The following is a 25,338-nucleotide window of genomic DNA, read 5'->3' on the forward strand; positions in this document are numbered from 1 at the left end:
GGTAGTTGGGATCAAACATAGCTAATTAACAATTCTACCTAGATACAAGGTTAATGTGATTCAATTTGCCATGGGGATAAAGGAAGAAGAAACCAATTTTTTAGATTATGTTACACGCTTCCCTACAGATCAATGAATATATCAAAACAGACAGCAGGCCAGGCTGCAGGGTCTGCTACAGGAGCAGGGCAGGCTGCAGGGTAGGCCAGCAGGGGCCATTGTGCCCCTCACTTTTCAGATGAATGCCTTGATGCCCTCCTCGGAGGTGGCAGCACAGCAGGAGGTATTGGCCCCCCTGGATGGGAGGAGGAGGTGTGTGTTCCAAACAGGAGGAGGTGGTGAGATCCCGCGACGTGATGTGGCACACCTAGACCTAGTGCCATAAGCGCTTCAATGATTTTTGCGCTCTGGAAGGGTGAGCACATTGTTGGCATTGGGCATTTAACCCAGCAGGTAGCCTTAGCCTTTAAGGCATTCCCAACCCCCCCAGCCTGCCAAATGCCAAGTCCTACTGTCGTGACTTCTTGAACTGCTGCAGTCATTGTGATTATGATTTGTCATGAAGATTTTTCATAGGGTATTCTAATTGTGACCCAGATATGATGAAGGATTGACGATATAATTATAATTCTGGATGGTATGTGACTTGGAGGGGAAATTGGAGTGATGGTAGTCTTTTGATGTTGCTGTTCTTGTCATTCTCAATAGTATTATTGTTGGGATTTATTTCTCGCTTTTAAAATGATAAACATTTTTTGTGTTGCAGGTACTTTAGTGAATGGTCTGGTGAACATCAACATAACCACAATTGAGAAGCGATACAACCTGAATAGCCTCACCACAGGATTGATTTCTGCAGGCTATGATATTTCCTTCAGTATTTTATGCCTCTTTGTCTCTTACCACGGACAAAAGGGACACAAGCCACGATGGCTGGCTTTCTCAGCTTTTATGCTTGGATTGGGGTCCCTTGTGTTTTGCCTGCCCCATTTCACTGGTGGCCTGTATAATTATGGTGCTCAAATAACAGGTATGACATTATATTTTTTGTTTACTTAAGTATTATTTTGTTCACTATCCTATTGCATTCAGCTTTGTATATTACGGTAGTTTCAATAAGCTAATGCAACCTGATATTAAACTTGGGTGTAAGAAATGAAATGGAAATCTGCTAACTTGTGCCACTTGAGACATAGTAATTTGATTGTTTTCCTCTGTCCTTTGAAGATAGCTTGGGCTAATTACTTTAAGCAGTCCCTCTCTAATAATTCAGTACGTGAACATATCACGTGATGTGGCACTGAGCAGTATAAACCAAGGTGTCCTAAGTTTGATCTTGGCTAATATTAGCCCAGACTTTGTAAAGAATAAATTAGACAGCAACTTCTGGTGACCAAAAATGCAGAATTCAGATTGCTGTTTGAGTTGCCCTGCCCCTCCAGAAGCTTTGCTATAACAGAATCTTATTGAGAAGCTTGCCATGAAACAAATAGAAGGATGTGAAGTTGGAGAGGAAGACAGAGGTAACGTTTTGAGTCTGTATGACTCTTCATCAGAACTGAAGAGAAATAGAAATGAGGTGAAATATAAGCTGTTTAAGGGTGGGGTGGGACAGGGAGTTGGAGTACTTATCTACTAATTAACCACTAACTCACCAGAAAATGTTATGGCTTGTCCGTTTAAATGTATGTAAAATTTTAATGGCATGGTAAGTCTTAATTATTGCCAAGCAACCTCACTGGCACTGAAAATTCACTTTTATAAGTGCACTCATTCCTTCAGATTTTGATTATTGGTGGAGATTTTTAAATATTACATTTTTTTCAACTTTTTCTTTCTGGCTCTTCAGTTCCTCTCTTACTCATATCTTTCCTTTACCCATTTCCCTTTCTGCACATGATTTGGCATTGAATTAGCTGATTTAATTTACACTTCTTGGTTCAAACTGTGTAACTCAGTCAGGATTCTTCAGTTGAGTTTAAGAGATACACAGTTGCTTACCTTGTTTACACAGGTCCCAGATCCCCTGGAGAAAGCAGTGAAATGGATTTCATATCAGAGCAAGTTCCAGTACAAAATCCCATCGAAAGTCTGTGGGTACGAGTAATTGTAATGATCAGCTAGTGGTATTAATTTGCCATTGACTGCAAAAGTTGGATAACTGAGTTAAAGTCATCTCAGCCAGAAATGTGGTGGTAGTCCTATAGTTGGCATCGGCATCTGTGAGCTTGCAAAGCAGAAAATCAGATAGCGTTTCTTCTCCTATTTATTGATCTACATTGGAAAGACTCAGTACATAGACTGTACAAAAAGACTGGTTGAGGTAATGGCTACTGCTCAAACCCATAGATCATGATGCCAAAATAAGTCAACACCTTCACAAGAAGGGTGAGAAATTTAAATGGGAGGCAGAACAACTGAAACATTTTGAGACAAAATGTATTTCTGTGTACTCCACTCTCTTTTGCATCATATTAGATATTTGCATACCAAAAGTATTCTTAGCTGGCACATAAAGTGGCAGCGCAACCAAGCCTTAGTATATTTAATACAAACGTATATGAATGTAAGTGTGAATATCTTTTGACCATGCCTCTGCTAGCACCCAAATTGTTCAGAGTACTGAGTTGACCTTTCACATTTTTTCCTTTAAAATATTGCTGATTTCTTCAAATACCAATATTCAGGGCTATTTCATAGAACATTTCATTTCCTATTATGAAAATAGCATTACTCTGTTCTTGAAAGAAATCTAAAGAAAACGTGTAATAAGTGAAAGCTTTTCATGAAGGGTCATTGAAAATTCCAACTTTTCTCCAAAATTAGAGCTTGGTTAGTCAATTTTTTTTTCTGACAGGCTCCACTATACGAGAATATTTCCTCCAGATGTAGGTAAAGACAAATGGAACTTTGTTACAGATCCCACATGTAATGGTCAGCAGCTGTTTTGCTGGGACTTCCTGTAAACTTCTTTAAAATTACAAAAATGGATAAATATAGTTTTCAAGTTTATCATTGAGAAGCTATGGACCCCAAGATGAGCAAAATACTAAGTTGGATATTATGATTCCAAAGGTGTCAATAGCTTATGTAGGTTTACGTATCATTTACAGAAACAATTTATGACGATAATAATCTGAAGAATCAAAGTTCAACATCTGTTATGATTTATCTTGATTCACTGGAAACAAGAAAACAGTGTAAGTGGGGAACTGTGTAGGACTACCACATTCATATCCACAAAAGAGTTTGACATACAGCTCACCAGTCTTCCAAGGCTGCAAACCAAATAGACAGGTCAAGAAACTAGAGGTGACATGGTAAGGTTGGAGAAGTATAAGAGAGCAGCAATTTATTTGTTTGGGAATAAATCAAATTTTTTGACCTCTGAACAAGTTGTATATTAATTTACATATGCCTCTGAGCCAGAAACTGCTCTGATTATCATTGAGTTACCTTAGGCTAGAGATAAATTGGGAGAGTTATCACATTTTGAGTGCAAGGTCAGTTAAGTTTCATCTGACACAGACAAGAATATGATCATGACTGTGTACAAGCTGGTACGCTTATCTATTCCACGAGTAAAGGAGTTTTCACAAGGATAGTTACAAGGACTAAAAGCTGTGGCAAAACTCTGTGGTCTTGTCAGCATTATAATGCTCGTAATTATGAAAGTAACCCCTTGAATGCCATGTGGGCATTTATGAATAATTTCAAACTAAATTAAAGACTATGGCCAGAATTTTATCTAAAATCATCACAGCAAGTTGGGGTGGGGAGGGGGTTGCGGGTGGGGGTTTGGAACCCCTTTGTTTAATCATTGGGTTTTGTCAATGCTCTCTCGCTTGACCACAGAGTTAGCATCCCGCTTCTGGATTTCCTGACCAATCACAGATGATGGGGATGATGACAACTCACATCTGTCAAAGAAAGGATTTCCAGTTAAATGGACTCCAGCAGATGTCCGAATGGCTGAAACATAAACTGCTTCCTGAGACTTCTCCTGGGGATTGAAAAGGAGACTTGGGAAGGCTGTCTCCCGGGTCTCCAACTCTTCCCTGCAGGTATCTGCAGGGTGGAAGTGAAGTTCCATTTCCCATGGACGAGAGTAAGAATCACAGTGCAGGAGAGGCCTTTGGCCCATCGAGTCTGCACTGACACGTGAGAAATACCTGACCTACCTACCTAATCCCATTTACCAGCACTTTGCCCATAGCCTTGAATGTTATGAATTGCCCAGTGCTCATCCAGGTACTTTTTAAAGGATGTGAGGCAACCCGCCTCCATGACCCTTCTAGGCAGTGCATTCCAGACCGTCACCACCCTCTGGGTAAAAACGTTTTTCCTCTCATCCCTCCTAAACCTCCCGCCCCTCACCTTGAACTTATGCCCCCTTGTGACTGACCCTTCAACTAAAGGGAACAGATGCTTCCTATCTACCCTGTCCATGCCCCTCATTATCTTGTACACCTCGATCAGGTCGCCCCTCAGGCTTCTCTGCTCCAACGAAAACAACCCAAGTCTATCCAGCCTCTCTTCATAACTTAAATGTTTCATCCCAGGTAACATCCTGGTGAATCTCCTCTGCACCCCCTCCAGTGCAATCACATCCTTCCTGTAATGTGGCAACCAGAACTGCACACAGTACTCCAGTTGTGGCCTCACCAAGGTTCTACACAGCTCCAACATGACCTCCCTACTTTTGTAATCTATGCCTCGATTGATAAGAGGTCAGACTCTTAAACCAAGCATGTATGAATGGTAGTGGCCAAGCAAGTCAGCCACAGGAGTGTGGCCCTTTGAACATGGAGGCAGTGTCCCAGAAGGTTCAGTGACCTAATGAGAGTGGGAATGGTGTGTTACACAACATGTTCAGGTGTCAACTCTGTACTCTGAATTGTCCAGCATCCTTCTGCACAGCACTCCTCAGATCAACACACTTTGTAGCTCTATCATTCAACTCTCTGCAAGCACCTCCTCATACCCCTATCTGAACAGCCAGCACCCACTCTCACCCTGATCTTATTCACATCTCACACCCGTGCCTCAGTCACACTCCACAATTGGTGTCCTTCCCTTCTCTCCACACAAACCATTTCTCACATTCATAACTTTCTACTTTCTCTCCTTGCAGGAGAACTCCAAGGAGAGGCAGAGAACCAGAGGATGGTCCTCTAGTGATAACCACCTTGATGGCCACTGACAATCCATGCGAGCTAGGTCCCAGTGAAGGAGGTCTTGTTCCATAAGATTACGGATGTCAGCAGCAAGCTGCCATGAAAGCCTGAGCCTCCTGTGGCCCTGGTGCTCAGACACATCAAGAAAGCTAATCCTCTGTCTCTAGACCCTGTGCTAGGCATCCTGCCACCTTTGAACCGCATCTTTGTGTCCATTCCCTTTGTCCTTTGAAGGGCCATGTGGCTGAGGAGAAAGCAGCTGTGCTGCTGATCATGTTTTTCTGGGTGCTGCTGGTGTTGCTGCTTTTTTAGTTTCTCATCAGGGGTGCACGATAGGGATGTTCCCATGAGGCGGTGAAGGCTGATAGCAAGGAAGTTCAGATCAAGGTGGGAAAAGTCCATGGTCAGTGAAATGACTTCTGGAAAGTTGGAAATCACCAATGAAGCAGTGAAATCTGGCTTCCTAAACAAATGCTGTGAGTACAAACCTTTCCCATAGGTAGCCCAGCAGCTATGCAGTTTCACTGTTTAAAGGCTTTCCAGCCTGTTGGTTTCAATTAACAATGACTCGCTGCTGTGTTGTTGCCTTACTGCACCTGGCAAGCTCCACAAAGCTCAGCAAACCTGTACCATGGCTGTTAGTCAGGATGCTGGTTAAATTGACAACAATTATCTATTTCCATGTTGAATTACTTACCCAACAACTCCATGGGGCAGCTTCCCACTTGTGTGCAAACCTACCCTGGTTAAACCTGGGAGTGGCCACGACCATATCAGGTTACTGACCCAGTGACACCTTTCAGTACATTATCCCCCTCCCTGAACCTGAAACACTGCCCTCTCCCTAGTATCGTTTAGCTTTGTTTTTTGCTGTCCTTGACATTAACATTATGAAGGGATTGAAAATTTTGAAAGGATTGTAACAGTTGATCTAGAGAAGTTATTCACTGTGATTAAGGATTCAAATACCAGGAGCAAAAATGTGCTAATTAGGAGTAAGGAGGGGTGTTGGGTAAATTCTATTTTTAAACCAACTATATGTAGACTTATCCAAAGTATTGGAGGTAAGACAATTGACGTGAATACAATGAATATTATTTACTTCTATTCCCTTCCTATCAAAAGACTAGATGTTTGTATACATTGCAGGCATAAAATATTTGTAATGCTTACTAATTCAATAATGGGAATGGTTGTGTAAAGGTGATTAACAATTTTGATGTACTGACCTCAATATTCCACTGAACTAGTGCCCATTTTGGGAAGTGAACAGAGGTTTATCTTTAAATCTTACCTTCTTTTTCTGGACTTCTGTGTCAATCTCTGGGGATAAGCTGTCCACTGATATCAATTATAAGCCCACTGACTCCCAGAACTATCCCTTTCCACCCACTTTATGTAAGAACTTAATTTCCTTCTCCCAGTTTCCGTGTCTTTGTGTATCAGCTATCATCATGCCTACATTCTCACCAAAGCTTCCAAAATGCCCTGTGTTTCTCAACAGTGAATCCCCTCCATCATGGTAGGCAGGTCCCTTGACTAATCCCATTTCCTATGCTTCTGCCCCATCCTTCTCTTTCTCAGAATCATGTTAGGGACCCTTTGTTCTAAACTTCCACATAAACAGCCTGTATTTAACAGGTCTTCTGCGATATTTGTCACTTCTTCTAACGCAATGCCACCACCAAATTTATCCTCTTCTCCCCTTGTGTTCGCTTCCTTCTCAGTTTTCTGAAGGGACCGTCTCACTTGTCACATTGTTTCACTCTTCCATCACTCCTACCTCATGCAAATGCTGAAAATGCCACAACTGCCCATTCGCACCCTCACACACTATTAAGTAGGGACACAAATAATCTTGCATTCACTGCTTATGGTGTGACCTCCTCTACATCGCAGAAGCCATGTAAGTTTATGCTACAAAGAGAAGGTAAAGGATAAAGGTATGGAATAGATTAGATTGGAGGCTTTTAACATCAGGCATCCCTGAAGATGTCTCTTGTCCACTTGCTCATATCTCTTTACAGACCATTTTGTGGAATTACTTTTTTGTCCTGAAGCGAAAGAAATCTTTCGATTAAGGTGCTGTGTATGATTGTTGAAACCTGAGCAAAACATTTTGATGCATTATGATCTGAAAAGTTCAGTATTTGTCAGTAGCTTGCCTAATCCCAGGATAGGTAAAATGGGGTTCTAGAAACAATCATGTTATTTTCCCTCATATCAATAGCCAAAATGATTTCTACGCGATCTATTTCCAAAGGCCCTCATTTCTGACCTTGAGTCTTCTGATTTCGTTCAAAACAGTATTATTTTTTTCTTTCCAGCGAGCTGGACTTCTACAGCAACTACCTTCTTATATTATTTTTAACGTCAATTTCCAGATGTCAAGGGATTAAAAACAGGAACTCAGCAGAAACCTGCAAGCAAGATAGTGTATTACATCATTTTGATTATAAAGATTAGATACTTTGTACATATATCGGAGCTTAAAGATTTTGCTTTTTTTATTCATTTACGAGATGTGGGTGTTGCTGACTTGGCCAGTATTTATTGCTCATCCCCTGTTTTCCTTGAAAAGATGGTGGTGAGCTGCCTTCTTGAACCACTGCAATCCATGTGGCATAGGGAGACTGTTAGGGAGGGAGTTCCAGGATTTTGACTCAGCGACAATTAAGGAACGATGATATATTTCCAAGCTAGGATGGTGAGTGGCTTGGAGGGGAATCTCCAGGTGGTGGTGTCCCCATGCATCTGCTGCCCTTGTCCTTCTAGATGGTAGCGGTCATGGGTTTGGAAAGTGCTGCCTAAAGATCCTTGGTGAATTTCTGCAGTGTGCTTGCAGATGGTACGCACTACTGCTACTGTGCATTGGTGGTGGACGGAGTGAATATTTGTGGAAGGGGTACCAATCAAGCAGGTTGCTTTTTCCTGGATGGTGTCAAGCTTCTTGAATGTTGTTGGAACTGCTTTCATCAAAGCAGGTGGAAAGTATTCTGTCACACTCCTGACTTGTGCCATGTAGATGGTGAACAGGGGGTGAGTTACTTGCCACAAGATTCTAAGCCTCTGACCTCTCTTGTAGCCACAGTATTTATGTGGCTGGTCCAGTTCAGTTTCTGGTCAATGGTAACTCCCAGGATGTTGATTGTGGGGAATTCAAGGATGGTAATGTCATTGAATGTCAAGGGGCGATGGTTAGATTCTCTCCTGTTGGAGATTGTCATTGTCTGGCATTTGTGTGGAGCGAATGTTATTTGCCACTTGTCAGCCCAAGCCTGGATATTGTCCAGGTCTTGCTGTGTTTGGGCATGGACTGCTTCAGTCTCTGGGGAGTCACAGATGGTGCTGAACATTGTGCATTTATCAGTGAATAACCCCACTGATGATGGAAGGAAGGTGATTGATGAAACAGCTGAAGGTGGTTGGACCATGGACACTACCCTAAGGAAGTCCTGCAATGATATCCTGGAACTGAGATGATTGACTTCCAACAACCACAACCACCTGTAGGGTGGTGTGTGTCAGTTCCACCTCTGACTTCTGAGCGGTTCAAATCGCTCCAACTCCCTGGATTCTAGACCTTGGGCTTATTTGGGGGTTGTGACAAAATGCAGCAAACAACTGGTTTTAGTGCAAGAAAACCTGAGTTTATTGAATTCACAAATGAACTTATAACATTAGGATTACACTGAGATTATACAGACTTACAAAGTACACTTAGTTAAGAATGGGGAACACACGGCATAACAAGGGAAAAATCACGCTACTAATCCCCTTAGCCTTGTCCCACCCCCAAAACCTAACTAAACTGAACTAGGAGAGGCCAGGGACCATGCTCACCAACCCAGGGTTCTTTGACAGTTCGAAATTCAGCCAGGTAAGCCGGTTGCAGTTTTGGGGTACGCTCTTTGTGTCCTCTGGGGCCTGCCGTCCCCACGTGGTCCTCGTCTGTGGAATCTGCGAAGGTTCTTCAGTTGAATGGAGGACGCAGTTGTGGGTGGTCGACGTTCGTGGAGGGCTGCGGTTGTGGCCTTGTTGTCTTCGGTTGAGCCTGCCACTCCGTGCCCCTTGCTGTGATGTTGCATGCGGGCCTGCAAAACCTCCAGATCTTCTTGCTTAAACTCTGTTTCAACCGCTCCCAACTGCTCACTGCCTGCTAGCTGGTTTCCCTCCCTCTCCTTCGTAACTGACCAGACTGTTTTTTGAATTTCTTATCGGAATCCAAAGCAAGGTTAGTTCTTTGTTTGACTTTGGTGGGCTTCCTTAGGTGATTGTAGTCTCATTGTTTTTAATGGGCTCGCATGATGTTTATCATTGTCTTCCTGTCCTAGTAACCAGTTTTGAACTGAAAGCCATTGTATGTGTGGAGTATTGATGGGTTTGCATAATTGAATTGATTATGCCTTCCTGCCTTAGTAGTTAGCAGTGATTATTTATGCAAGATTTTGACAGGCTTTAGTTTTCATGTGCGGTGAAGTCTTTCTCTGGGTTGATTGTATTAAAGGGAAGAATGCGTATTCTGTCTCCTCTCGTTGTCTGGTTTCAGGCAAAACAATCCACACTGCACTCAACAGGCCCAGGTATGTCCAGCCCCAGGCCTTCATGGGCCCAGCCTCCTGTCTGCAGGGTTTTACACTTAACTCAGCAGTGTTGTGACTGCATTGAATCACTGACGGCATTTGTCCTTTGCTGGGTGGGCCAGCAGATATCACCCACGCTGAGGTCACCCTCAGAGGGTGATGAGGAGATGTGTTTTGCCCCCGCAGCATGTGTTCCACTGAGTTCCACATGACTGGTTTGGGGGCAATCTGGAGGAGCTGTACCTAGGCACAGACTCAGAACTCCAGGACATATCCTAGTCAGGGTGATGAAATGGTGGGAGGGGATCTTCGAGATGGTGTGGCAATGAACCATCTGCTGCGCTCTGCGCTCCACGTGCTTGTTATGGAAGGATGTACCATGTGGTGCCTAATGTGACATAGGCAGCATGTGTCCAGGGGGGTGGGGAGCAGGCGCAGCATCTTTGTGTGAGTGCTTGGCAGCAGCGGGGTGAGGAGGCACTGGAGACCTGATATGTCCCACTCTGGTTGGGGTGGTCCATGCGTGAACAGAGTCCGTGTGCAATTTGCACTAATCAATGCTCTTCTCTCATTTTCAGGAGAAGAATGCTCATAACGCAGCAGAGCATGTGAGGACTGGCAGTGGCCAGGTGCAGATCGCCATCCTAAGCCATTTCGAGCAGGAGACCCTGGATCTGGAGAGGTGCCATGCACCCAGGTCCACTGGTGTCGGTGAGGCTGAGGTGCCATGGCCAGGTATTTAAGCCCAACAGTGAGGTCCACATTGTCCCACCAACAGCCATAGCACTGCTGAATGTTAAATGATTTAATTTTGCAACATGGCTTGACCATTGGTTATGGACGGATAAGCACATAATGATCCTGGGCACAGGGATGAACTTTGTCATTGACTCCACGCTAAGTGATCCACTGTCCTTGTTCTGCCTTTCAGCATCATTGGAGGAAGGGCGGGAGGAGGAGCAGCAGAGGCCACTCTCACACCTGAGGGCCCTGAAGTCTCACCAGCATCACACCATTTCTGCGATGCAGGCACTAGTGCAGATACTAGCACCTCGGTTGGAATTCGCACAACAGCTAGCGTCCCAGGGCACAGCGGTGAGGGCACTTCACAGTCACTGGAGGAGCTGGTAAAGACAGAGAGTCCCATGGTGCCAGCAGTTGGACGACTGCAGGGAACCAGGTACATGCTCACTCGGTGCCTGATGATGTGCCTCTGGAGTCGTCCGCGACGCAGCAAGTGCAGATGAAATGCGGCCGGGTGTGCGGGAGCATCTGGGGGAATTACATGAGGCTATGCTTGGCTTGGTCTCCATGGTGGAGGAGTCTATGCGGATGATCGCCGAGCGCCATGTGTCCTCCATGGAGAGAGTGGAGACTCTCGTGGAGAGCCTACTCCGAGCGACCTGTCAAGGCTTCCTGGGGATGCGCTCTGACCAGCAAGCCCTCACATCGGCATTGACCTCAGCTGGTCAGTGCCAGTGTGGGAGATGGTGTGGGCATCAAGTTTCCCAGCTTGGTGCCCACCCATCCACGGTGAGCATGGAGGTCCGAAGCGACCTCACATCGCAGCAGCAGCTGCCTGTTGTCTCTGCGGGCTCCTCTCCAGGCGCTCCGGATGTGGGCGGCAGCTCTTCCGCCCCTCTCAATGACCGTATTATCCGGTAAGGCTGTGAGAACTGGGGAGATGCCAGCTGTGGAACTAGCAGCTTCCTCCCAGGTGGGGCCAGCACAGGCTCCATGGGCCAGAGGACGACCGCCATGGTCATCAAGGCTAACAGCACATCAGAGTCAGCAGGCTGTCTCAAATGCCACTCTGAGCGATGGGGCAGAACCAAGACGTAGCACCCAGAAACAAAAACATAAGGCACCTTAGGCACATCACGGGCTTTTCACAGGTGCTTTTGTGTTGCCCGAGATTAGGCCCTTGTGATTTTATTTGATTTTTAACACTGTTGAATTTTTTTTTTGAAATAAGTTGCTTTGCTTGACACGTTAAATTCAGGTATGTCACCATGGCTGAGGGTGCCTCTTTTCTTCTGCACGTGTATGGTTCCTAAAGCTGTAATGAGTGCTTTGTTGGACATTCAGCTTTATTAACAAGGCTCTTATTTACTGTTGCTAATCTGGCAGATTTTGCAGTTAGGTGTTGAGTATTGAGCCGACAGCCCAGGCTTGTCCTGTTGGACCATCTGTGGTGTGCTATCTGAAGGTTCGTTGGATTAAAGCCTCCCGGGTGTCCCCGCCTCCCTGGAGTATGCCCGGGTCATTTCCCCGTGCTTACTCATCCTCGGACTCACTGCTGGATTCATCGTGTGTAGCCGCAGCAACTGCGTTGACGTCTTCATTGTCCACTGCGTTCCCCCTTTCCAGCACCAGATTGTGCAGAGCGCAGTATGCAGCCACTATCACCGAGACACGATCGGGGGGATTCTGGAATGCGCCTCCTGAGTGGTCCAGGCATTGGAAGTGCGTCTTGAGAAGACCAATGGCTCTCTCCTCCACAGCTCTTGTGGAGGTGTGGCTCCTATTGTACCGCTGCTCAGCTTCTAATATTGGATGGCGGAGAAGCGTCATGAGCCACTTTCTGAGGGTATAGCCCTTGTCACCCAGCAGCCATCCATCCAGCCGAGCTGAAGCACTGAAGAGCCCCGGCACCTGGGAGTGTCTGATAAGAGCCTTGTACCCAGGAGCTGCCTGGGTACCTTGCACAGACCTTGTAAGATCGGTATCCTGTGATCACACACTATCTGCACGTTCATGGAGTGGAAGCCCTTTCTGTTGATGAAGGCACCGGGCTCACCTGCTGGCGCCTTGATGGCCACATGTGTGCAGTCTATAGCAACCTGGACGCGGGGGAAGCCAGCAATGGCCGCGAAGCCTCAGGCTCACTGTGTCTGGCTTGCCTGGTCCCAACAGTAATGGATCAAGGTCAATGCACGCCTGAACAGAGCATCTGTGACCTGCTTGACACAAATATGGACAGCTGATTGGGAGACATCACAAAGATCACCCACTGAGCCCTGGAAGGAGCCAGAGGCATAGAAGTTGAGGGCAACCGTGACCTTTAGAGCCACTGGCATGGGGTGTCCATCCACACAGTTAGCAGAGATCTCAGGCCCAATCATCTGACAGATATAGTTGACTGTCCCCCTTGAGAGGCGGAGCTTCCTTCAGCACTGCACCTCAGACATATTGAGGTAGCTGCTTTGCCGCCTGTATAACCCGGCAGCAGGAAAGTGGCATCTTCTGCGGCCCCTTCTGCTTTGGACTACCTCTAGGCCCTGTGCCCCTTATGCCTGCACCTGTCCTCCCAAAGTTTTTAAGGAATGTTTTGGCATTTTCCAACCCTCCTTTAATTAAGAAGGTCATCATGGCCAAACTCCCAGTGCATTGCTGCTTCATCAGATCATGTTGTGGATGAGAAGGGAGACCTGGAAAAATAACCTTCTCTACTCGTGGGTCTGCCTCCAAAAACTGTGCTACAATCAATGACTCCCCTGGAGGCTGAATGTGCACTCCTGGCCTCCTCCCCCTTCTAGCCCTTCTTTCCTCCTCAGAGGAGCTGCCCCCAGTGGACAGTTCAGCTCCCATTTCCGGGCTCAGGGAAGGCTTCCTGAAACCTGAAGCCCAGAAAAAAATTCCTCACGGCAGAGTGCTGACCTGAAGGTTAAGGGTCCAGAAAAAGCAGCAGGTATGCGTTTTTGGAGTACTGCAGATCACACAGGCAAGTTTGAAAAACTTTCCAAAAGAAATACTTGACTGTGCACATTCACAGCCCCAGTGAGCCCTCTTATCCCAACCTTGGATGAGGTTAGTATAAATGTATCCAACCCGCCTGCTCATTACGCCTGTGCGCCGACCCAAAGATTGCACGGATGCCGAAACATTGGCTTCGATTGAACACTCAAGGGCCTTAAGTGGCCCGTTAATTAATGGCAGGCATGCATCAGACATCAACACCCGCCCGTCCAGCGAAATATCGCGATGGCGTGTGGTGACACCAGGACGCTCGCTCAACGTCACCACGCGTCATTTTACACGCGGATGTGCAGGGCCCACCCCCATATGACAATGGGAAAATTCTGCCCATAAGGTCGTGCCGAGTGCTGCTAGTCCATGATTTAAAAGAACTTCTTATGTAAACTAGACACTTTGAGAAATGGAGTGCAGCTGAGCTAACTGAGTGAAGACTTGGAGTTTGGTGAGAGGGGGAGACTTAAGTGTTAACTTTGTTCTTAAATTTTGCTTTTAAAATCTAATCCAGTCAGTAATTAGCAGTAACTGGGATGTACTGTCTAAGCAGGTTAAGTTCTTTCTTTCTTGCAATTTAAACAGGGTAAACTCACTCTTGGCTGTAGGAGCTGAGTAGTTAATTAGTTTACTGGTTGAATCTAGTTACTGTAGCCCCAGTTCAGTTTACTATAAATTCAGGGCTCTTCACTGCAGACAAGGCACACAAGTTGGTGGTAAAGCTAATAAAATATATCAGAAAGCAACATAAAAATGTGATTAAAATAATTAAATAATTGTTCAAAACACATTAAGGATGGCAGTACAGGTGCTGTGTTAAGGCTGCAGCATGTAGGAGCTCCTGGGTAACATTGTGATCCAGGGCAAACACATCTGCAGTAAATGCTTGCGGCTTGAGGAACTTTAGCTTAGAATCATTGAGCTGGAGGCTGAGCTGCAGGCTCTGTGACACATCAGGAAGGGGAAAAGTTACCTGGATGCTTTATACCAGGAAGCAGTCGCTCCACTTAGGATAGGGTCTCCTGATTTGGTCGGTGGTCAGGAACAGGAGGGTGTGACTGTGAGTGAGGCAGGTAAATGGATCCAGAGAGCAGGAGTGTGAGCCTCTGTGAGTGTCCAATAGGTTTGAGGTTCTCTCAGCTTGTTTGGATGAGAGCAGGAGCTGCAGAGTGGATGAGCAAACTGACCATGGCACCGTGGTATAGGAAGCCATTCAAGTGGGGGGAGCAAAAAGGAACAAAATGATAGTATGGAACAGTATAGTAAGGGGGATTGGCACTGTTTTCTGTTGCAAAGAGCAAGAGTCCAGACAGCTTTGTCACCTGCCCGGTGCCAGGATTCGGACTTTTGCTCAGGGCTGGAGAGGAACTTGCAATGGGAGGGAAAGGATCCAGTGGTCATGATCCATGTAGGTATCAACGACAAAGGCAGGATGAGGAAGGAGGCTCTGCATAGTCAGTATAACGAGCTAGGCGCCAAATTAAGAAGCAGAACCTCAAAGGTAATAATTTCTGGATTATCACCTGAGCCACTTGCAAATTGGCATAGGACAAATAAGGTTAGAGAAATGAATGCGTGGCTCAAAGACTGGTGTGGGGGAAGTGGATTCCGGTTTGTGGGGCACTCGCACCAGTTTTGGGCAAAATGGGATCTGTACCGTTGGGACGGTCTACCCTGAACCATGCTGGGGCTGGTGTCCACGCGAGCTGCCTAAGGAAGTAGAGAGTAGTTTAAACTGACTAGCGGGGGCAAGGGATCAAATTTGGGAAGATGTGGTAAACCAAAGCGTGGAGACAAGGCAAGAGAGACAGGTATTAATATGGGAAATGATAAACGGACGGGGATAGGAACAGACAGAGAATACAAATCTGAGAGTAAATCAGCAGATAAAGCTAGATGCCACAAAAATTGTAAAGGCTCTGTACCTAAACGCATGTAGCATTCAAAACAAAACAGATGAACTGATAGTGTAAATAGAAAAAAAAATGATAGCCATTACAGAGACATGGCTATAAGATGTCATAGATTGGGATCTGAATATTGAAGGATATGTGACATTTAGGAAGGACAGGAAGCTGGGAAAAGTGGAGAGGTGGCTCTGTTAATTAATGATGGTATTAGCGATTTGGAGAGGGATAATCTAAGTTCAGGAAACCAGGATATAGATGTGGTTTGGGTTGAGATGAGGAATGATAAAGGCAAGAAATTACTTGTGGGACTGGTGTACAGGCCCCCTAAGTGTAACCACATGGTAGGACAGAGTATAAAAGAAGAGATAATGGGAGCTTGCCAGAAAAGTACAGCAATAATTATGGAGGACTTTAATCTACATATAGACTGGAAAAATCAGATGGGCAAAGGTAGCGTAGATAAGGAGTTCATAGAGTGTTTTTGGGATAGTTTCTTAGAACAGCATGTTCAGGAGCCAACCAGGGAGCAGGCTATACTAGACCTGGTATTGAGCAATGAGATAGGATTAATTGATAACCTCCTAGTGATGGCACCCCTTGGTAACAGCAATCATAATATGATTGAATTTTACATTAATTTTGAGGGAGAAACGGGTGTGTCCTAAACTAGTATTTTAAACTTAAACAAGGGCAATTATGAGGGCATGAAAGCAGAGCTAGCTAAAGTGAACTGGTAAATGAGGTTAAGGGATATGTCAATAGAAGTTCAGTGGCAGACATTTAAAGGGATATTTCAGAATATATACATTCCATTGAGAAAGAAAATTCCAAGGGGAGGGCCCACCATCCGCTGTTAACTAAAAATGTTAAAGCAGTATCAAAATTAAAGAAAAAGCATATAAGTATGCAAAGATGAGTGGCAGGTCAGAAGATTGGAAAGAATTTAATGAACAGCAAAGAATGACAAAAAGATTAATAAGGAAGGAAAAATTAGATTGAGGGAAAGCTAGCTAGTAATATAAAGACGGATAGTAAGCATTTCTAAAGATATTTAAATAAGAAAAGAGTTAAAGTGATTAGTGGTCCTATAGAGTGTGTGCCTGGAGAATTGAAAATGGAAAGTAGGGAGATGACGGATGAATTAAACAGGTGTTTTGCTTCAGTCTTCACTATAGAGAACATAAATAACATCCCGGAAATAGCTGTAAATCAGGAAATGGAAGGGAGGAAGGAACTCAGGAATATTACAATCACCAGGGAAGTGGTATTGAGCAAATTGTTGGGGCTGCGGGCTGACAAATCCCCAGGTCTGAATGGACTTCACCCTAAGGTCTTGAAAGAAGTGGCTAGTGAGATAGTTGATGTACCTGTTTTAATTTTCCAAAATTCCCTAGATTCAGGGAAGGTTCCATTGAATTGGAAAATAGCAAATATAACTCCTTCATTCAAAAAGGGAGGGAGACAGAAAGCAGAAACTATAGGCCAGTTAGCCTAACATCTGTCAGGGGGAAAATATTAGAAGCTATTATTAAAGATGTTATAACAGGACACTTAGGAAAATTCAAGGTATCAGGCAGAGTGAACATGGTTTTGTGAAAGGGAAATCATGTTTAACCAATTCATTGGAGTTCTTTGAAGGAGTCACATGTGCTATGGATAAAGGAGCCAACAGGTGGATGTGCTGTACTTAGATTTCCAGAAGGCATTTGATGAAGTGCCACATCAAAGGTTATTATAGAAAGTAAAAGCTCATGGTGTAGGGGGTAGCATATTGGCATGGATAGAAGATTGGCTAGCTAATAGGAAGCAGAGAGTTGCCATACATGGGTCTTTTTCTGGTTGGCAGGATGTGACGAGTGGTGTGCCACAGGGATCAGTGCTGGGGTCTCATGTTTTTGCAATTTAGATAAATGACATGGATGAAGCCAAATTTGCTGATGATGCAAAGGTAGATAGGAAAATAATTTGTGAAGCGGCTACAAAGAGACATAGATAGGTTAAGTGAGTGGGCAAAGACCTGGCAAATGGAGTATAATGTGGGCAAATGTGAAATCCTTCATTTTGGTAGGAAGAATAAAAAAGCTTATTATCTAAATGGTGAGAGATTGCAGAGCTCTATGAATCAGGTAGATCTGGGTGTCTTTGTGCATGAATCACAAAAGGTTAGTATGCAGATACAACAGGTAATTAGGGAAGCTAATAGGATGTAATCGTTTATTGTGAGGTGAATCGATTACAAAAGTAGGGAGGTGATGCTTCAGTTGTACAGGGCATTGGTGAAACCACATCTGGAGTACTGTGTACTGTACTGGTCCTATTTAAAGAAAGCTGTAAATGCCTTAGAAGCAGTTCAGAGAAGGTTTACTGGACTAATACCAGGAATGGGCGGGTTGTCTTATAAAGAAAGACTGGACAGCTTAGGCTTGTATCCACTGGAATTTAGAAGAGTAAGGGTTGACTTAATTGAAACCTTTAAGATTCTGAGGGGCCTTGACAGGGAAGATGTGCAGAGGATGCTTCCTCTTGGGGGAGAATCGAGAATTTGGGATCACTGTTTAAAAATAAGGGGTCGCTCATTTAAGACAGAGATGAGGAGAAATTTTTTCTCTCAGAGGGTTGTGAGTCTTTGGAACTCTCTTCCTTAAAAGCCGGTGGAAGCAGATTCTTTGAATATTTTTAAGGCAGAGCTAGATAGATAGATTCTTAATTAACAAGGGGGTGAAAGGTTATTGGGAGTAGGCAGGTATGTGGCGTTGAGATTACATTCAGAACAGCCATAGTCTTATTGAATGGCGGAGCAGGATTGAGGGGCCAAGTGGCCTACTCCTGCTCCTAATTTGTATGTTATGTTTGTATCTTCATATCTTCCTTTGCGCTAGGTATGGCTCCAACTGGCAGAGAATTTTCCCCAATCCCCATTGATGCCTGTTTTGCTAGGGCCCCTTAATGCCACACTCAGTCAAATGCTGCCTTGAGGTCAAGGGCCATTACTCTCGCCTCACCTCTGGTGTTCCAGCTCTTGTGCCCATGTTTGAACTAAGGCTGCAATGAGGTCAGATGCTGAATGACCCTGGCAGAACCCAAACTGAGCGTCAGTGAGCAGGTTATTGCCAAGTAAGTGCTACTTGATAACACTATTGATGACACCTTCCATTACTTTATTGATGATCGAGAGTAAATTGATGGGGTGGTAATTAGCCAGGTTGGATTTGTCCTGCTTTTTGTGTACAGGACATATGCGGGAAATTTTCCACATTGCAGGGTAGATGCCAGTGTTGTAGCTGTACTGAAACAGCTTGGTTCGGGGCATGGCAAGTTCTGGAGCACAAGTCTTCAGTAACATTACTGGAATATTGTCAGGGCCCATAGACTTTGTAATATCCGGTGCCTTCAACCGTTTCTTGATATCATGTGGAGGGAAATAATTGGCTGAAGACTGTCATTTGTGATGCTGTGGACCTCCGGAGTAGGCTGAGATAGATCATCCACACGGCACTTCTGGCTGAAGATTGTTGCGAATGCTTCAGCCTTATCTTTTGCACTAATATCTGGTCTCCTCCATCATTGAGATAGGAATATTTGTGGAGCTTCCTCCTGGAGTGAGTTGTTTAGTTGTCCAAAACCATTCACAACGAATGTGCCAGGATTGCAGAACTTAGATCTGATCCATTGGTTGTGGGATCACTTAGATCTGTCTATCGTTTGCTGCTTACGCTATTTTGCGTGCAAGTAGTCCTCTGTTATAGCTTCACCAGGTTGACACCACTTTTTTGGTATGCCTGGTGCTGCTCCTGGTATGCCCTCCTGCACCCTTCATTGAACCAGGGTTGATCCCTTGGCTTGGTGGTAGTGGTAGAGTCGGGCATATGCCGGGCCATGAGGTTACAGATTGTGGTTGAGTACAATTCTGCTGCTGCTGATTTCCCATAACGCCTCAGGGATGCCCAGGCTTGAGTTGCTAGATCTATCACCATTTACCACAGCGGTAGTGCCTCATAACACGATGAAGGGTATCCTCAGTGTGAAGACAGGACTTTATCTCCATAAGGATTGTACGGTGGTCACTCCTATCGATACTGTCATGGACAGATGCGTCTGTGGCAGGCAGGTTGGCGAGGATGAAAGAATTTTTAAAAATCCAGGCCAATGTTTTCTCCTTCTCAAATCATCTACAGCCTGAGAGGAAATGATTATTTAAACTAGCATTGATCTTATTTCTGATGTTATTATGTTCCTAATTACTAACTTTCCATTTCAGCTCAGTTGTTCTTGCTCACTTGACCATGGTGTTGGTCCAAAGGAGCCGTACAGTATTTTTCATATTGGAATTGACAAGACTGAAAAAAAACACAATCAGTAATAAAAAGTTCTGGAACTTCTCATGAGACTTGGTTTTCAAAGTATTGTGATAATTATACCATTTCTTTTTCTTTCAGATACCTGTGTTGTACCTCACAATAATGCCAGCACACCAGCCTGCACTCCCTCTGCTACAACTAAATCCTCCACTTTTGTATTTGTGTTCCTTCTGGGGCAGCTGCTACATGGGGTAGGAGGAACCCCTTTATACACACTGGGAACGGCCCACATTGATGATTCTGTCTCTAATGAGAAAAGTTCCCTTTATATAGGTATGCTTACATGATGACTTGTCATTTTATCTGGAATCGTCTCACATTTCATTGTCCAATTTTAGGAAAACTGTAATACTTTGAATCGGAATTTTATTATATTATTGTATCACATTAATAGTTGAATAACAAAAATCACAGTTATTAGATATTATTATGTTATTAAATTTCCAGTTGACGGGGTTCCCTATTCTGGTCAGCAATGGGTAATTATTACAATTGAGTAATGCAATAGTGCATTTGTGATCTAATCTGATTAAAAGGAAGACCTTCCCTTTTGAAATTAATGTGTTTTCTCCTAAAGTAGCAAGTGGCAGAAGATTTATTTTGTGCGCAAGTGTAGAAAAATTGTAATAGTGCTTAAAAGGAATTAATTATGGTTATGTTTCACATCCACAGAGAATTTCTTCACCTATGGCTAATTATTATAAACAAAAGTATCTGTCTATTTAACATTCTTTTATCTATGTTTTAGAACTGTTTGTTGAATGCAGTGCAGGAGTAAACATGTTATGTAGAACTTATACACAACATTATCAAATTTCAATCTGGTGACCTTATGAATGGTAACTTTTGGGAAACACTTCTTACTGTAGTCACTTGGTGAAGCTTCCTAAGGGCAATTTTACCCAAAATGCTTATTCCCAGGTTGCCTCTAGCCAGCAGTATTGTGTTAAAATGCAACTGGGGAACTGAAAGATACTGACAAATGTTTGGAATTTTGTCCCTTTGAGCACCACTCCCCTACAGGATCATCCCTTATAGGGCTGTATTCCCAAGGCATCTTGTCCATAATCATATATATGGGGAAATCATGTACGCCCATGAATTTCTACCTTTTAACTTTGGGAAAAGAAACCAAGAGCATCCTAGCTACAATTTCCTGCTTGGCAGCTAGCGTACAAGTGTGGTGAATGTTGTGAGCAGCACAAACTTGGAAAATCAAGGCTTGTATCTTTACAGACAGCAGCTGTTTCTGTCCAGACTCCTACACCTTTTACGACAGTTCTCAATATTTCTCACTGTCCAAGATAATGGGCGGAATCTTGTGCCCTTCCATGTGGCTGGGGCATTTAATCAGGCTGGAAGGTGGCAGGTGGGAACCCCACTACCTTACCCCTTGAACCCAGATTCAGTCCATGCAGGAAGGTTCACGGATGACCTTCTTGCCCCATTACCAATTGAGGCCCTTACGTGCGCAATTAATGGCATTAACCTAGCGGCGGGGCTCACGATGCAGAGAACAGGACAAGCAAACCGGTGTGGGGTTGCTTCCAGGCTTCTGGGGTTGGGGGTGGGGGGTCCCTTGTTCAAAGCCACTTAGTGCTTGATTCAGGGAACCAGAATCAGGAAGGGGGAACCTGCTGAGAGCCAACCCTTGCCTTTGCTGTCGAGCCTCCCCATCCGTTCTACCATCACTTAGCTGTGGCCTGAAATCCAGAAACGATCCTCGGCCTTGAGTAGATGTCGTGGCGGCAGCTGCAATCTCCTTCCTGGCGGTGCTACCATTCATTAGAGTTACTGGCCTTGTTGGGCTGGCTGCTCTCAGTGGGTGGGACTTCCGCCCCCAGGTTCTTGATCCTGAGGAAAGCTTCATCTGCCGCAGTCCTTCATGTGCCTAGAGTGGAACAAGATGCAGCAGATCTTCTCGAAAAGAGGCAACACAGGGCGCTTGCTGGGCCTCTTGCCGACGTCCGAATCCCTATCACCTTCACAAGATTGGGTTCCTGTTGGTGGTTCCCAAATAGTAGATAAAAAATGGTTAATAAAAATAAAAATACCTGGAAAAATTCAACAGGTCTGGCAGCACCTGCGGAGAGGAACACAATTAACATTTCGAGTCTGTATGACTCTTCAACAGAACTTTGTAAAAATAGAAGAGAGGTGAAATATAAGCTGGTTTAAGGGGTGGAACAAGTAAAGCTGGATAGAGGGCCAGTGATAGGTGGAGATAGCCAAAAGATGTCATAGGCAAAAGGACAAAGAGGTGTTGAAGGTGGTGATATTATCTAAGGAATGTGCTAATTAAGGGTAGAAAACAGGACAAGCAAGGTACAGATAGCCCCAGTGGGGGTGGGGTGAAGGAATCGAAATAGGCTAAAAGGTAGAGATAAAACAAAGGATGGAAATGCATTTAAAAATAATAGAAATAGGTGGGAAAAGAAAAATCTATATAAATTATTGAGTAAAAAAGGGTGGGATCGGAAAGGGGGTGGCGATGGAGGAGAGAGTTCATGATCTAAAATCGTTGAACTCAATATTCAGTCAGAAGATGAGGTTCTTTGAGAAAACCATTTACATGAAAAAGAGAAAAAATGGTTCTTTGGTTTATATATGCAGGTCACAATGGGACTTTGAACAAAGTGTACTTATTTTTCATTTTAAAAGATTAAGTTTCAGATTCAGAGGTAGGTCATGTTTGCACTTAAACCAATCAAAACACAATTTGTAATTAATACCATAACAACAACAATTTACATTTATATAGCACCTTTAACATAGCAAAATGTCATGGTTCTTCATAGGAGTGTTATCAAACATGGATCCACATAGAGCAAATGAGATAGATTTCAAGGGGCATCTTAAAGAAGGAGAGAAAAGTAATAAACATAGAGGATTAGGAAGGGAATTCTAGAGCTCATGGCCCAAGCCGCTGAAGGCACTGCCACCAGTAGTGGAGTTATTGAAATCAGAATTATCATGGTTAGAACTATGTTTAACTTATTATTGTATCTACAATGCTAATTAAAGAAACACTTGCTGCAATAATCCACAGGTATTGGAAGTGGCATGTCAGTTCTGGGCCCTGCGTTTGGATATGTCATAGGTGGTCAGTTCCTGGACATTTATATTGATATCAATACAATTTCCAAGTAAGTTGATTTTCATTCTTTTGTATTTTTCTGTTCTCTTCCTAATTGTTGATATTCAGCAAGATGACTAATTGATGCTTAAGAGAAATCAGCAGCCGTTCCCTGAAATAGTACCGTAGTTATACTCACAGAAGCTCTTTTGAAGCAAATAAATTTAATTTGTTGATCTCTTGTGGTATTGCTCAAAGAAAAAATTATCTCTCTGTTTAAACTGGGCATCCATGAGCTGCTGTGCCATCAGCAGCAGAAAAGCACTCAAACACAATCTGTAACCTCATGGCCTAGCATATCCCCAACTCTACCATGACCATCAAGATAGGGGATCAACCCTGGTTCAACGAAGAGTGCAGGAGGGCATGCCAAGAGCAGCAGCAAGCACACTTAAAAATGCGGTGTCAACCTGGTGAAGTTATAATACAGGACTACTTACGTGCCAAACAACATAAGCAGCAACCAACAGATCAAATCTAAGCAATGCAGTCCTGCCTCATCCAGTCGTGAATGGTGATGGACAATCAAACAACTCGATGGAGGAAGAGGCTCCACAAATATCCCCATCCTCAAAGCCTTTGCACATCAGTGCAAAAGATAGGGCTGAAGATTTGCTACAATCTTCAGCCAGAAGTGCTGAGTGGATGACCCATCTTGGCCTCCTCTGGAGGTCCCCAGCATCACAGATGCCAGTCTTCAGTCAATTCTATTCACTCTATGTGATATCCAGAAGCAGCTTAAGGCAGTGGATAGTGCAAAGACTATGGGCCCTGATAATATTCTGGCAATAGTACTGAAGACTTGTGCTCCAGAACTTGCTGTGCCCCTAGCCAAACTGTTCCTGTGCAGCTATAACACTGGCACCTACTCGGCTGTCATGAAGCTATTAATGAATATAATATTATTGGAAAATATTTTTCTTTTAAAATAGATTTAGTCTGTGTGTGTATCTTAATTGGATTAAAGACAGCTAGTCCGGGTGCTTTGATGTGTACTAGTTTTGACATGTAAGAGAGATAGCATGCATTTGCACTTTTTGAATAGAGCATTCAAGAAGTGGGATGAAAACTACTACCTCGCAAGCAGATACCAAGCCATATGTTCATATTACTAATAAAATTGGTACTATGAAAGAGGTTTTATTGTTAAAAAGTGGCATTCAAAGAGGCTGGAGATACAATGAGCAGTGCTAGATATAACTTCAGCAGTTTTGTGTGTGCAGGGCAGAGGCAATGTGAGATCAAAAGCAGCTGGAAGCCTCCAGCTGTCTCCACAGAAACCAAAGTGAAAAGAACCTAATTCTGAATTCGTAAGGTGACAATGGTTTGCCTGGTATCCGGCTAAGTCTATGGGTTGCTGTTACCGTAATGGAGATTAGTTTGGGAATTTGTTAAAGGTTATAATCATAGTAATTTGTAGTCATGTGTATATCTTTTACTTGTGTAAATTAATAAAATGTTTCATTTAGCTTAATATAAAACCTCTCAAACTGGTGGCTGATTCTTGAATTTTGAGTCGCATCTCAAACATAACACTTTAAACAACTGTCATAACCTATAATTTTAAGTTTCCTTCTGGGATTTTAAATAACTCGGCTGTGCCAACTGCACAGCCATAACACTGGCTATGTGGAAAATTGCTCAGGTATGTCCTGTCCACAAAAAGCAGGACAAATGCAACCTGGCCAATTACTGCCCCATTAGTCTACTCTCGATCATTAGTAAAGTAATGGAAGGGGTCACCAACAGCGCGATCAAGCAGCACTTGCTTAGCAATAACCTGCTCACTAACCCCCAGTTTGGGTTCCGCCAGGGCCATTCAGCTCCTGACCTCATTACAGCCTTGGTTCAAACGTGGACAAAAGACCTGGACTCCTGAAGGGGTGAGAGTGACTGCCCTTGACCTCAAGGTCACATTTGACTGAGGTGTGGTATCAAGGAGCCCTAGCAAAACTGGAGTCAGTGAGAATCAGGGAGCAACTCTCCACTGGTTGGACTCATACCTAGCACAAAGGAAGATGGTTGTGGCTGTTGGATGTCAGTCATCTCAACTCTATGAGATCATTGCAGGAGTTCCTCAGGGTAGTGTCCTTGGCCCAACCATCTTCAGCTGCTTCATCAATGACCTTCCTTCCACCATAAGGTCAGAAATGGGGATGTTCGCTGGTGATTGCACAATGTTCAGTATAATTCATGACTCCTCAGATACTGAAGCAGTCCGTATCCAAATGCAGCAAGACCTGGACAATATCCAGGCTTGGGCTGACAAGCGGCAAGTAACATTCATGCCACAAAGGTGCCAGGCAATGACCATCTCCAACAAGAGAGAATCTAACCATCGCCTCTTGATGTTCAATGGCATTACCATCACTGAATCCCCCACTATCAACATCCTGGGGATTACCATTGACCAGAAACTAAACT

The 25,338-nt window shown here is 44.1% G+C and overlaps 1 protein-coding gene across 1 annotated transcript in view; it reads left to right on the forward strand.

Annotated features, from left to right (window-relative positions):
• Positions 1-25,338, forward strand: part of LOC121276785 (solute carrier organic anion transporter family member 4C1-like) — a 225,219-nt gene that overhangs the window by 70,013 nt on the left and 129,868 nt on the right. Inside the window, exons 2-4 of the mRNA XM_041185330.1 lie at positions 767-1,030; positions 19,857-20,051; positions 22,828-22,924. Coding sequence (XP_041041264.1) covers positions 767-1,030; positions 19,857-20,051; positions 22,828-22,924 — 556 coding nt within the window. The remainder of the gene's footprint in view (positions 1-766; positions 1,031-19,856; positions 20,052-22,827; positions 22,925-25,338) is intronic.

The sequence above is a fragment of the Carcharodon carcharias genome, chromosome 4, assembly GCF_017639515.1.
Source record: "Carcharodon carcharias isolate sCarCar2 chromosome 4, sCarCar2.pri, whole genome shotgun sequence".
In the NCBI taxonomy this organism is placed as follows: domain Eukaryota; kingdom Metazoa; phylum Chordata; class Chondrichthyes; order Lamniformes; family Lamnidae; genus Carcharodon; species Carcharodon carcharias.